Raw genomic sequence first — 14,509 nt, 5'->3', positions numbered from 1 at the left:
AATTAAATTATAATTATAATTTTGTTATTATTTAAGTATTGTATTTTTTCTTAATTTTATTAGTTAATTATAATATTTTTAATAATATTATAATTAAATTTTGGACATTAATAATTATAAAATTATTATTTTATTAACATTTAATTTATTTTACTAAAAAATTATTTTCATTTTATTTATATCTATTATTTGTTTATAAAAATATTTTATATTTATTTAATTTTACATTGTGGCCAATTTCTTAGAATCATGTAAATGCAGCAAATAATATAGAAGCGTAAACAATATCTACTCATTATGAAGATCGAACGTTCTCTCGATTTCTATTAACTAAATTTAATTGACGTCTATCATAATAGAGGAAGTATTTTGTACGTACTCGCAACTGGTAAACTACTTCCTGAGTTTGAGGACGAGATATGATCTTTGTCCATCGATCTCCAAGGTGTGAGTGGTCTCGGGTACAGTGATTGTATAGCACACGTCTTCCAGAAAATCATCATTAGGCAATGAAGGTCTATAATTCTGTTAGCGATATGTGAATGTTTACGTACATTCTTGTAATAGTTTTAATTAATTCTATGATTACTTCGGAACGCTAAAACATTCTCCCTCATATCACAAGTTGTATATATACCGGAGACTCACCAATGGAGGATTCAGTATCATCAGCAACATTTCTTGCAAGATGAAGGTTCTCGTAACGGTAATTAAACTTAAACATATTTTTGTCTTGACCAAAGATCTAAATTTTATGGACATAATACATTTTATATTTTATATAATATATATTTTATAAAATTATAATAAAAAGCTTTATTTGTAAAATTAACTTATATTTATACATGTAATTTTAGTTTAAAAAAAATAATTTTAAAAATTTAATTTTAAGAATTGCTATAAATAATTCTTTTATAATTTTAAAGTTTTTTTTTTAAATGATCAATTGATCTGTAGATCGTGCTTTTATCTGCCGTTGCGTCCGTGGTAGAATTGAAATCAGAATCAAAGAAGCATAAACGCGGAGTGGCAGTTTTCGGCTCGCCTGATTTCTTTGGAATCGTGCCAGCCTTCGCTCCTTCATCGTGGGCCCCTACGAGTTTTGCAGCTTCAGCCTGGAATCCACCTATCGCCCCAGACGTAGCGCTTGCACAGGTTCAAGTGCAAGCCACTCACAATGTGGCACTTCAGGTACAGGCATATATTTTATGTTACATTATGGCCTCTATATATACAAGAATATATTTGCTATCAATTTGCGTGACAGACTTTGAAGGATCCGGCGGCCGGTACGCCCAGCATCGCGTACCCGCCCGAAGTCTTGAAAGCAATTCAACAGGCAAAGGAAGCGAATAACAATGTTGCCGTGGCGCAGCATAAAGTTGCAGAGGCGAAGCAAGCCGCATTGATTCAGCAGAAAATTGCATTGGCAAAGGAGGCAGCGGCGAGAGAAGCTGCCGCGAGGTATACGAATAATTCATTTCCTTCGATTTTTTTGTTATTATATCTGACGTTCCATCACAAATTGTTATGTTGCATCCGCTATCTGCACATGTGTGATATTTTACTTTTTGCAGGTCGCATGAAATTTCGCAATATGCCGAGGGTGAAGCTAAAGCCAGCGCTCGGCAACTCGTGGCGCTGCAACAGAGATTAGCAACCCTAAAAGATGCTGTAGCAGCTGCACAGAGAGTAGCAGCGGCAAGGGAAGCCGCCGCAGCTGCGGCAATCCAAAGAAACGCAGCCAACACCGCTGCAGAATTGCAGAAGCTGGATGTTGATAAGCAGATTAGTCAAAGCGAGCAGGAAGCTAAAGTAATATTACAAAAATATATTTTTTTACATTACATTTTTCGTGGAAAAACATAGAACTGTTTCTTCTAATATTAATATACATTTTATATAATAAATTATTATTGCTGCATTACTTATTATAATTTACTAACATTAATTTATTATATTTATTATATTATATATATTATTAATTTATTATATTATATTTATCTAAACTATCTGATTTAAATAGGAAAAGGATGTATTAGCTGCAAAAGAAAATGCAATAGCAAATGCAGTCCAGCACGCAAGCTTACAGAAACCTGCTCACCATCCTTGGGGTTAAAAATTATTTTGTGACAATATATACATTTTACACATATCATTACCGGCTCATATTATGTATTAATGGTGGCGGTGACATAAAAGGACATTTAAAATGTTATAAATATAATTTTGTAATTGTTATATGTAAAAACTGTTTCATCAATAAAAGTTACATATAGTTTATTTGGCGAGTTTTTTATGAGAGATTTTACATATTTTTTAAATTAATCATTTAGTATATAAAGAAATGATACATGCGTTTTTCAATGTATATAGTAAACTCTATATTTTTACATCAATATCTTACACACACATATATATAACTTTAATTTGAATCTAAATTATGCAATTTTAAAGTGTCTTATAATAAATATATATAATAAATATATAAATTATTTATATAACTTAAAATAAAATTCTCTTTACAACTTAAATATAAACTTAATATTTTTTAAATAATAAATTTTATAGGAAATATTATTATTAGCGGTTGGTAGAAACAGGTACATTATTCATTGAAAATTACTTATATATATTTCACACATAAATTTATCATTATGTTCATATAAATATATAAATAAATTTTATTTTGAAATATTATCAGTAATAGAATAAAGTTAAAAATTCTATTATTTCTTAATTGAATGCTACGTTTATCATTATATGATAGCTTAGTGACACAGCTTATCATTAGCTGGCAAAATATTAATCGTATTAATTATAAAAGAAATGTAAGATATATTTTTCATGAACTAAAGAGATAACAATAAAAAATTATTAATTATATAATGTAAATGTAACGTTAAATTATATTGTTAAATTATATTGTTAAATCAGTACATATTAATACAGAATCTAAATATTCCATAAACTTTTTGAAATAAAGAATTCTAATTTTAAATTTATATTATATATTTTATATATAAAGAACTAATTTTAAATTTATATTATATATTTTATATATAAAGAATTAATTTAAGGTTGACAAAAACATTTTTAATTTAAAAAATCAATTCTATTTAGTTTTTTATATTTAATTTATAACTGTATGTTCATATTGTATTAATGCACTGTACATTGATGTTGATTTAAATATTTTACTTTGATGCTATTTGATGAATATTGATTTATGCTTATTTCCTTGCAATAAGGATTTTTAAAATAAATAATTTATTTATTATAAAATATATTAGAGGATTTCGATATAGATAAAGAAGCAATTATGAAAAAAGGAAGCAATATAACGAAAATATCAAACCATTAAATCTTGGAAAGTCACGCTTTTTTGACAGAAACAATGTGTCTGGAATGATCATTAATTATTCAAAAATGTAGTTTTTTTTTATGGAAAATCTAAAGAAGAATGCATGTTCTTTTAACAACCATACTTTCTAAAAAACAGAAGTGAGAGAAAATCTCGCTCATCATGATGCAAACGTCTTTCTGTTTTATCAAAACAAATTATCATAAATTATATTATTTAACATTTGTGTTATATTGATCAACCAATCATTATTTTATAACTTATGTCTTAAAAAATAATTTAGTAAATAATTTAGCAAAAATCAAATTTTGTAACTATCGAATTATTTAACAGGTATTCTTTTAAAAATTATAGGGATTTTTTTCACATTCTAGAGCATGTTATGCTTCAGATTATAAATTTATTTCTTTTCAAATTTCTATTCATTTCCATCGTCAAAATTGTCTCCTACAGGAAGTAGAAAGTGAAAGTTCCAATAACCTTTCCAGGAGAATCAACAGACAATGGAAGTAATGTTAGAATGTCCAGTTACGTGGGACGCCGATTTCAAATTTCAACTTGCATCCTGCCATCAGCTATCTGGGCGTAGTCGTAAACACCAAATCTACAACTGTGCATACACCCAGCGAATGTACCAAGATCCTTTCACTCGCCTCTTCCTTTCTTAGTCATCTTGGGTTTCCCCTCGCGTATCGCCTGTTACCCTTACGGAACCGCCAAGAGTTCTATGAACTATACGCGGAAGAAAGTCGTTCGATCAAAGTCACTCTTTCCGTACTTCCCGGACCACTAGTTCACACATTTGTCTATTCGTAAGGATAATGAGTCGCTCTTTTAAAATTTCGAAAAACAAGACCGCGTGATCAAGTCTTTACTTTAATACAAGTATAATCCGACAATAAAAGATTGGAAGAACAAGGAAAAAAGAGATACATAACATAGACAAAAATACGATGAATATTATGTAAAAGAAAAATTATTTAATAAGATGATTTATAAAATTGTGTTAAACAAATTTTATTCGTTAATTTGTATTTTTTAATTCTTAATAATTAATTTTTACAGCAGTAACTTTGATATAAATACAATAAGGTCTTATAGTTATAACTAATTTCTACTTCCCTCCTCCTCCTCTCTTTCTAAATTTTACAATTTCTAATTTCAGATATATCAAAACTTTCTACAGAGAAATAATTATATATTGTTAAAAAATTATACTTCAATGTATGTATCTTGTCTAAGTAAAACTAGAAGTACAATTTAAGTGAAATTATATTTATTGTAATTGTCTTGATCTTTATATGGATAATACAAGACGGTAATCATAGAAATTAATCAACAAGATTGATTAGAGAAACAAAAATTAGGACTGAAAATACGATGTGGTCTTCGACAATACAGTTGAAGAAATAAATATGCACGTTAGATTATACACATATAGATTATACACCTATATAATTACCATCATGATTAATCTTATAATGATTAATAGTCAGATACAGCAGATAATGCGTATGCATGATACCAAGAACGAAAGATTTCCATGTCAGAATACATATGTAGTTGATATCAAGATTCTGCTGCATAACATTTACTGCATAAATGTTAAAATGTTATTGTGTAACTATAGTAAATTCGTTTTATACCTGTGTAACAAGTCATGCAGATATCGACGTTTAAGAGATATCGGCGCAAACACATTTTTATAAAAAAAATATATATTTAGTTACACACGCCACACACATACACACACACACACACACACACACACACACACACACACACACACACACACACACACACACATCACAATTATCCGTACATAATTATCCGTGTATCAAATTGAATTTGAGTGGTGAGTTTAAATAATATGGAAAGCGACAGAGGTTTCGCTTGTTTACTTCAAGATAGCATTCATACGTTAAAAGCGATGATGCAGTCTGAAAGACCACGCGTCTTTTAAGCATCGATGAACACAGCAGCCTGATTAAATGTGGTCAATCATTCGCGTTACAGCGGCGATAAACGTGATTTTCAATGCCGCTCGAGAGATCCACCTTTCACATCGAACCGGATAATGCTTTTTTTGGTCGCATCTTTTCCGTCACTTTTTTTTCTATTAACTTCTGCTTCACCCAGTTTTATTTGCTTTCCTTTCTTATTGCGTGCACCGGCCACTCTCACTGGAATCTAGCTGTAACCTGATTTTTTAATAGGCACGTATGTAAAGTCAGGCGATACTCCTGGCGCCCGGTTATTAATGCCTCTAAGTAAACGACAAGATCGGAATTACGTGCAGCACATTTAAAAAATAAATAATTCTGTCCGAACTCTCTTCGAACTCGTATAATGATGCTAATGACTTTAAGTTGAAATATACCTTTTGTTCCATGCGAGATTGTTCAGACAAAACCTATCATTTACGTTCTAAAATTATAACTGTCTTACCGATTTCTTCAAACATGTGATAAATCAGCATGATAAATACAATTTATCGAATCCTTTCTACTGAAAAGAGAATTTGAAATAACTAATTTTGATATCCGTGCAGCGTATCACGAACCAAATGTATATTACAATATTATTCGTTCAATGATTGAAATATCGGTTAATGATGCTTTCTCGCGATTAAATCAAAGTTTAATATAGTTACATTACGGCAACGTATATTATAAAACGTATATTAGCTTCATAATCATAGGAATATTTTTTATTTTTGCGGACAGAAATAATTTCTGTTTTACTCGTATTGCGAAATATGAGGCCTAGATGCGTAATAATACGTAGAAGCTCCGTAGAAGAAAATCATAGTGCACAGATATAGATATTTCCATTTCACTGCACTAGCGATAAACGTGTCATGAAAGAAGAACACGTTTAACGAAAAGGAAATCACTTTCATATATCTATATGTAAAATGACGATCAGTTTATGTAGGTGTTCAACACGTTCGTTGGTTGTTCGTTATAATTTATTCATTCCAGTGATTCAACGCATTTTATCACGTTTTCTCGTGGAATCGAGAAAACGTGATAAAATGCGTTGAATATATGACTTTTTTAAAAAAATCGTTGAACAAACGAGTCAAAAAGTCATATAGTTTTTATAATCATCTTTCAATTACTGTAAAGAGCTGTCATTGCTCTTTAATCAAATTACTTTATGGATTTCTATTTCACAACATTTCATAAGATTTATCACAATTGTGAATTTTTATTTTATTTATTACTAGTTTTTATTTTATTTATTTTCTATATCTTTTAAAATTTATAACTTACTTTTTATGTAAGTTGCGCCAATTCTTTTTTCATACAAGGACATACATTGTAATACATTGTAATGTCTTTTTTCTTAATCATTTACTTTTTATACTGTATTAATCTCTTTGCAAAAATAAATCTATTTTAATAAATTGATGGCTGAGAAAGGTTAATTAATATTCCACCTACGCTCCTTGAGTTGCAGTACGCCGATTGAGAATCGCTGGTGATCCTCCGCAGCATCACAACGTCACTTGCAATCAGATCGAAAACGCCTTATTACCTCGGTTGACTGAACTTGCAGCCTCGAGTTTCAATCTAATAATTTCAATGCAGTAGGCTCAAAAACTAGACTAGTTTCCGATTTATTTGATGCGTCAGATATAGGTGTAGATATGCTAGTCCAGTTTCCACGGGAGATCATCTATGTACTGGATGAGTAGAGGAGAGGGAGAAAGCCTCATGTATAAAAACGAACGGTCCATCGGAATCAATCCGCAGTATCACATTCGTTGTCCCGTTCATGCTCGTATCTCTCATCGCGACGTGCGTTCTGAAAAATGCTCCATCTGCCCTCAGTAAGTAATAAAAGACGGATAGAGGTTCCGAGGACTGTGACGGGAGTCGCGTGGGAATTGCGGAAGCGGAGATTCACGGCGCCCGGGTTCCTCGCCCGACTCGGCTCGCGAGCGAGTTCCGGTTTTACGGCGAACAATGGCAATGGAAAGTGATCGTCGATATTTCCATACCTTCCGTGCGCGATACACGGTAGCACTCTCATAGATTCCGGATATCTCGTGAGTGATGATGCCGAGTCTGACGCGTCGCCAGCAGCACTTTTCTCGGAGGGAAGAAAGAGCATTGACGAATGTTTTTCTAAGTGTTCACTCGCGAATAAGATGTTTCTTGCTTGCGTTTCGCTGCTTTGTTCATTGATGACGTATTCATGTCATCAACCTAAATAATTGAGAGTTTCATCGTAACGGTAGGACAAAGGTGATGCACTTAAACTAAGATTGCACAAATCTTAAACAATTTATAACAATATTATTTTTAGATCACATATATTTTATAAAATTGGTCTATTAACAAGAAATAATATACTGAGAAGATAAAAATTTGTTTACGAAAAAAATTTTGCATATTTAAATTTTGTTTTCTTAACTTTTATTTATATATTTTTATTGCGATTTTATAAAGAAGGCAATAACTGTAATTTTTAAAAAATAAACTTTATAAATAAAATTTTTAAAATTATTCTTCATATTTCTATATAACAATAATCCGCGAGAAACAATTATTAAAAATGGGGAAATTATGATTAAGCAAAAAATTATTAATTTCTATTCTACTATTCCAGGTACTTGGTGCATGTTTATTAATTAAAATAACGTTTGCTAGTATTGCAGCAAGTAATTCTGGGTGGCATGAGTAAGTAAGAATGAAATGAGCAAACTTGATGATCGTATACATGAATTCCTAACGTTCTATTGTACTACTTTTAATTACTATCTTAATTTTAATAGAATGCCTAGTTACGAAACTACCAATCTTGGCTTTAGTGGTCACAACTTAAATGTTCATCAAGATTTTTCTTCTTTTGGATACTCCTCATTCGGAAATGGTGGCGATCTTCAAGTACGATTAGATCAAGGATTTAAAGGCGGCAATGTTCAACACACAATCGCTCAAGCTATACCGATCAGCGAGCATATTGAAGTTACAAAGCCAGTGGTAATACCAGTAATAAAAAATATCGGTAAGATATTATAAGCTATAATATAATGTATTAGATAATAAAAAATAGAATAAATAATAAATTATTTGTATAGTCACAGAAAATAATAATTTTAGACTTTATTTATAATAATTACTTAATATTAAAATGACAACATAAAAAAATCTTATATAACTTATAATATTACTTGATAATTAATAAATATAATGTGATAAATATTTGTTTATTTGTATTAAATGCAAATTGCAATTTTTTTTATTTAAAATAACAAAAGTATTTAAGAAAAGATTATTGATTTATATATTATTAGCAATTAATAATTAGCAATTTGAATAAAGAAGCATTGAAAACAAAATGAAAAAATGTATTTGCCAAATAATTCTGTATTTATCGTGTGAAAGTAATACTCATGAGAGTAATATTCATGAAAATATTCTTATCTAAACGATCGATACGCAAGAATTTGCGAAAAATGAAATTTTCATCAAAATATTGAAGTATGTTATGAAACTTTAATTATAAAAAATTTTATTTTTTACATCTCACTTCCTATTTTCTCAACTAGATATTATGTTAACAAAAACATTTTTTTAAACACAAATGAGTTTTTTTTTAATTTTAGATTATCTATTATTTAACTAATAATGAGTAAATAAATCTATACATATATTTATAATATTATAATGTTATATTATATTACTTAAATTATGTCATATAATAATGCCATATAATCATAATATAACACATATAATATTTTAATTATATGTGTTATTATATGATATTATAATTTAAATACTATTATGTAGCAAGCATTATACTTGATTAATGTTATCATTATATGATAGCAAAATAAATAAATATTAAGAAAATAATTTTACTTCATGAAAAATAGAGTGAATCTGATTTCACATTCTTTTATTATTCCGTATCATTAAACGATTAAGACTGATTGAAACATTTTATATTTTTTCTGCTAGCTCTGATATTAATTTTCAGTAGAAAATTAAAATTAAAATTTCTATTATAATCTATAGTAAGAGTAATAAATTAAAAAAAGATTATCTTAAAGATTAAATATCTTTCTGAATAATGTATATGCTCAAGAAATAAAGAAAGAAAAAAACATGGAGTAAATTATTACATTTCTTACATTTTTGAAATTATAGGAGTCCCAGTAGTACAACCCATGACGATTCCTGTGCCACATCCTATGGCGATAGCTATTGCTCAACCCTATCCCGTCCACATGCCGGTTGTCCAACCGATCGCCATGCCAGTTGTGAAAACCATTGCAATTCCAGTCGAGAAGAAAATACCATATCCGATAGAGAAAATCATACCAGTACCCGTGGAAAAGCCGGTGCCAATAACTATTGAGAAACATGTGCCAGTTCCAGTGGAAAAGCCATATCCTATTCACATTCCAGTTTATAAGCATGTTTATCACCGAAAAACAAAGAAACACGGTCGCAAGTGGAGACATTGAAAATTATACTTATGGGATATTCTAGTAACACGGATAATTATTGATTCGTGAAGCATCTTCTCGAAGCCAGATGAAGCTAAATGGCAATATATTAAACTTATCTTTATTAAGAGTTGAACTCTGCCAGAAGCAAGATTTGTAGTTATATTTGTTAATAATAATGTGATGTGATAATGAAAATTATTTTATTATTTGTATTTTGATAAAGCTATTGTTGTTATATCCATACTTATTGGCATGCACTATTTGTTGCTGCCGAATAATGATTTTATTTAATAAAAAAATTATTTTTTATATTATGCGTAATATTATTTACCTGATATAATATTATTTACCTGATATGCGTTTATAAAATGACATAAAAATATTAATAACAAAATAAAATAAAATAATAAATCTAAATAAAGACAAAACGTAATTAATCAAATTGATTGTAAAAATTAATTTAAAGTTAACAAAGATTTCAGATTTAACTTCACATTTTAATATTTTTCCATTTTATATCATAACAAATCTCCTAGATTTCTATTTTTGTATATCTATTGCATGTTTATAAGAAATAAGTTAAATTAAATCTTTTAAATTTATTTCTGGAATTTAATTAATTAATCATTTCTATTTACAACTAGATCTTTATTTATTTTTTATCATTAAATTGTATATTTAAGAATTTCATTTCACAATTCATTTTTTCATAATAATACATTCATTTTTCATAATATACATTTTTCTTAATAATAGAAAATTTTTTTATTAAGAAACAAAAATAACTTTTTGTATATACTTAATATGTTTTAAATTAATTTCTAAAAATTTTATATCAAAATTTTCTTTTATATATTAATTTTTATTGTAAAATAATTAATTACAAAATTTATTGTTATATAAAAGCAAATTATTAATAATGTGTTGAATAAATATGTTTTATAATTTTACATGAAATATAAAAATTAAGAAAAATTAAGAAGTATGTAGTTAAATTTGTAATTTTTATACAAATTTTTATACAAATATGTATATTAATGCCTTTTTTATGTCAAATATAGAAATAAAACAGGGAAATGAAAATTATTGAGAAATCAAAAATAAAATAAATTTATATATCATATATACGACTTAGATATAAGATGTATGTATAATGTAAAATTACATGTACCTTCACTTCCTTTCATTTCCGTATAATTCCCACGCACTATTATTTCAGCAGATTGTAATAAATTGTTAAAAATTTAATGATTATCAATTGATCACAGATTACTTCCTGGAAATTTTTATAATATATGTCTTTATTTGTATCTTCAAACAATTTATTCAATTTATTACTATATGCTTTGTAATTCTTTTGGATTCTTCGGAAGTAGTCACAGTTCAGTAAACCAGCGATTTCATTCGGAATCTTTCGAGCTCGGAGGAGCCAAAGCATGAAAGTATTCATTTTATACTTTTATTAATTTTAGCCTTTTATATCCAATTATTTTTAATGACTTATGAGACTCAAATTCACTCGGTAGTTGATTTTTTTAAATAAATTATATTATATTATATTTATATTATTTTATATTATATTATATTATATTTAATATATTATATTATATTTATATAAATTATATAAAGAACATTTCACTGACAATTAACTTCAACTTTTAGACTATCAATTTTTAGAAAATTATTCATAATTGTATCATATTATCATAATTTTGACATATTAATAAAAATAAATTCTAATTTTTTTTGTTTTATTTTTGTAGAAAATTAAAAATTTAGGAATCTGTTTTATTTTTTTGTTTAGAAGAAAATATTCCACAAAGATTGAATCCCACTTACTTTTGAAAGTTTAATGGAAAATTACACGAATCAACACTTCAGAAACAGCACGCATCAGATCACTTAGGGGGCTTTGTTTTCTTGCTAATTATTATAATAATAAAAAATTAGTTCACCATGTAGTCGAGTACATCGTTCACACATTCGTTATGCTCTCTTCACAAATAGTAAAGTTCATGTGTTGCACGTGTGCATTAAAATTACTCTTTCGCGTTCTGTAATTAAATCGCTATTTGTCGCGTAAATCGCATAAGATAATTATCAATTTTGCCAGAAATAATGAAGCTACAAAGATGAAAAGACGAATAATACATATATAGATTATATTAACTTCCTTTCATAATATTCAATAAGCATCTTTTACTTGAATATCTTTTAATTGCAAAATTTTTTATACATAATTTTTACATATACATAATTTTTTATTATATAATAACGTGACAAAATTAAAAATTTTTAAATAATATTTTATTCTTAAAGAAAAACGCTTTATTTTATTATTTATTTTATTAAACAACAATTTTGTAAATAATATCTAATTAAATTATTATATTTATGAAGAAATCAATAAGAATTTCATAGAAAAATAAAGTTCTATATTCGACTAATAATAAATATCTATCTCAGTAACAGAGAAAAATTTATTCTTTTCAAGGTATATTATCAAAATGCGATAAAAAGTGATAATAAAAACGATCGGTTTAAAACGTGAGATTAAGATGACTAAATGGAATAATGATCTCGCGACGAACGAATTTAGTGACTTCTCCATATGAAGCATTGGTGTAATGGAAGAGTGGTAGATAGTGAACCTGGTGAACGTGGAAATCCGCACTCATAGACACTCACCCGTATCACGGAATAGGAAATGTCCGTTTCGTTGTCAATGCGAAGGCCGCGAGGACACGGTCAATTATTTTCACGCGCACAAGCTGCAGAGAAACAATTGCACCGGGCGGGCGTAATTCGCTGCAGTGCAAGGCGAGACGAAATCACATCGTCTACAGTGAAAGGCCCAACGGTATATTAAGACGAGAAATGGCCGAAGATGTATCAGTCGTTCGAGAGACTTGCGCTATAAGCAACTTGAAGCTCACTAGCGAAATATACGTGGGAGAATGAATTTAATTGTAAGTATAGTGTAAATTGCTGGATCGCCCGATTAACGCGATTTAATAAGAATTCGCATCGAACTAAAGTTAGAGAGATCATAACTTTATTTAAAAAATTTTTTATCGATATTTAACTTATGTTGATTTTACACTCAATTAATTTATAATTTTTAAATTTTAGTAATCTTTTTTCACATAGCATAGTTAATAAATATTCAATTTAATATGCATTTAAAGATTAATTTAATATAATTTAAAGTTTTAAAATACATATAAATCTTTTTTATAAAAATTTTTTATGAAAATTAAACTAACAATTAGAAAAAAGAGTAAAAAGTTTTTTTACATTCGTATACATAGTCACGTAATGACGAATTTTTGCAAGAATTACTATTATATTTTTTTTAAGTAAAACACGCATTTTTCATAATTCATTATTTATAGGTACTGCTTTCTCTGGTGTCCTTGGCCGCGGCCACGCCGGTGATCGTGAACCAAGATGGAGGGCACTATATGATGCAGTTATTTAGTGACCAATATGCGATCGATCGATCCGATCAAGAGATCGCTGGTACTTCCGGTAGCGGTGGTTATGGCGGCGGCTACGGGGGTAGCTATGGGGGTAGCTACGGAGGTAGTGATCTCGGAGGTAGTGGTCATGGCGGTGGTAGTTTCGACGCTGGTTCCAGTGGGCATTTAGAATCTGGTGGTTTTGATGGTGGTCATCAAGATTTCTCTTCCGGTGGATTCGATGGTGGTCACGGCGGTGACGATGGCGGTCACGGAATCTCGTTGGATAGCGGGCATAATTATGTTCATAGTGTTCCCGTCTCTGAGCACGTTGAAGTGACAAAACCCGTGGCTGTGCCAGTCTACAAACATATAGGTAACGCATTTTTTCTAAACTTGAAAGTCATAAAATTAGAAGTTACGATGTTACAAAAAAAAACGATCTTTTTATTAATAATTATAGAAAATGCTTTTTAAATTAATTAGATTATTTTTTTGGCCATTTATGCATTAACAATAAAAACATGAATTTATAATTCTTGCTATTGCTTTTGAATGCATATATATGGCCAAGTATAATATAATTATTTTTTCACTCTATGTATACAAAAAACTTGGTACATAGATAATATCACGTACAATATTTCTCAATCATAACAAATAAAAAGAACTTCAAATATATTTTTTTCTCTCATATTATTATTTACTAAAGATAGGTTTTTATTTTTCTCGAATCGTTATCTTTCAGGTGTGCCAGTTCCAAAATCAGTGCCGATAGCCGTGCCGCATCCAGTAGCAGTTGGCGTCCCACAACCTTATCCTGTTCATGTTCCCATACCGAAGCACGTTCCCATACAGGTCGTGAAAACGGTGGCAGTTCCGGTAGAGAAGAAGGTGCCTTATCCCGTGGAAAAGCATATTCCAGTTCCCATCGAGAAACCAGTCCCCATTACAATCGAGAAGCACATTCCTGTCCCAGTCGTGAAGCCATATCCCATCAGAATTCCCGTTTACAAGACCATTTATCATCATGCGAAGAAGCATTAAAGCGTGCCTGTGGTATGGAGGATTCCTATGGGTAGAGGAAAGAACGCGGTACATTTAGTTTCGAAGTGGCTCTCAGCAATCCACATCTTACAACTAAATGAATTTTATAGATCTACATATCAAAATACGTCAAAATATTCACATCAAAATATTCGTCATTTCACGTTT

The 14,509-nt window shown here is 29.2% G+C and overlaps 3 protein-coding genes across 5 annotated transcripts; all 3 read left to right on the top strand.

The window, feature by feature from the left end:
- The first annotated feature begins 569 nt into the window (after positions 1–569).
- LOC105428520 (uncharacterized) lies at positions 570–2,283 on the top strand. The gene is given in 6 exon segments (XM_011640890.2): positions 570–591; positions 594–706; positions 958–1,191; positions 1,268–1,464; positions 1,578–1,815; positions 2,027–2,283. Coding segments are annotated over 6 exon segments (885 nt in total). The 5' UTR covers positions 570–581; the 3' UTR covers positions 2,120–2,283.
- Positions 2,284–7,098: 4,815 nt separating this feature from the next.
- LOC105428519 (uncharacterized) lies at positions 7,099–10,144 on the top strand. Of its 3 annotated transcripts, none has more exons than XM_011640888.3 (4): positions 7,099–7,202; positions 7,985–8,055; positions 8,151–8,383; positions 9,529–10,144. In XM_011640888.3, exons 1-4 carry the CDS (start codon positions 7,185–7,187, stop codon positions 9,846–9,848), a joined length of 642 nt encoding a protein of 213 aa, XP_011639190.2. In that variant the 5' UTR covers positions 7,099–7,184; the 3' UTR covers positions 9,849–10,144. The 3 variants fall into 3 exon arrangements, with proteins under 3 accessions (XP_011639190.2, XP_088940724.1, XP_011639191.2); XM_089084598.1 differs by having other exon boundaries at positions 7,102–7,620; XM_011640889.3 differs by having other exon boundaries at positions 7,102–7,620; positions 7,985–8,383.
- Positions 10,145–12,697: 2,553 nt separating this feature from the next.
- On the top strand, positions 12,698–14,341 carry LOC105428518 (uncharacterized). The gene is made up of 3 exons (XM_011640887.3): positions 12,698–12,802; positions 13,229–13,670; positions 14,043–14,341. Exons 1-3 carry the CDS (start codon positions 12,791–12,793, stop codon positions 14,339–14,341), a joined length of 753 nt encoding a protein of 250 aa, XP_011639189.2. The 5' UTR covers positions 12,698–12,790.
- The last annotated feature ends 168 nt before the right edge of the window (positions 14,342–14,509 follow it).

The sequence above is a fragment of the Pogonomyrmex barbatus genome, unplaced genomic scaffold (assembly GCF_055798465.1).
Source record: "Pogonomyrmex barbatus isolate J1 unplaced genomic scaffold, ASM5579846v1 scaffold9, whole genome shotgun sequence".
NCBI lineage: Eukaryota > Metazoa > Arthropoda > Insecta > Hymenoptera > Formicidae > Pogonomyrmex > Pogonomyrmex barbatus.
The sequence above is the reverse complement of the archived record's forward strand: the minus strand, read 5'-3'. Positions and strand labels throughout refer to the sequence as shown.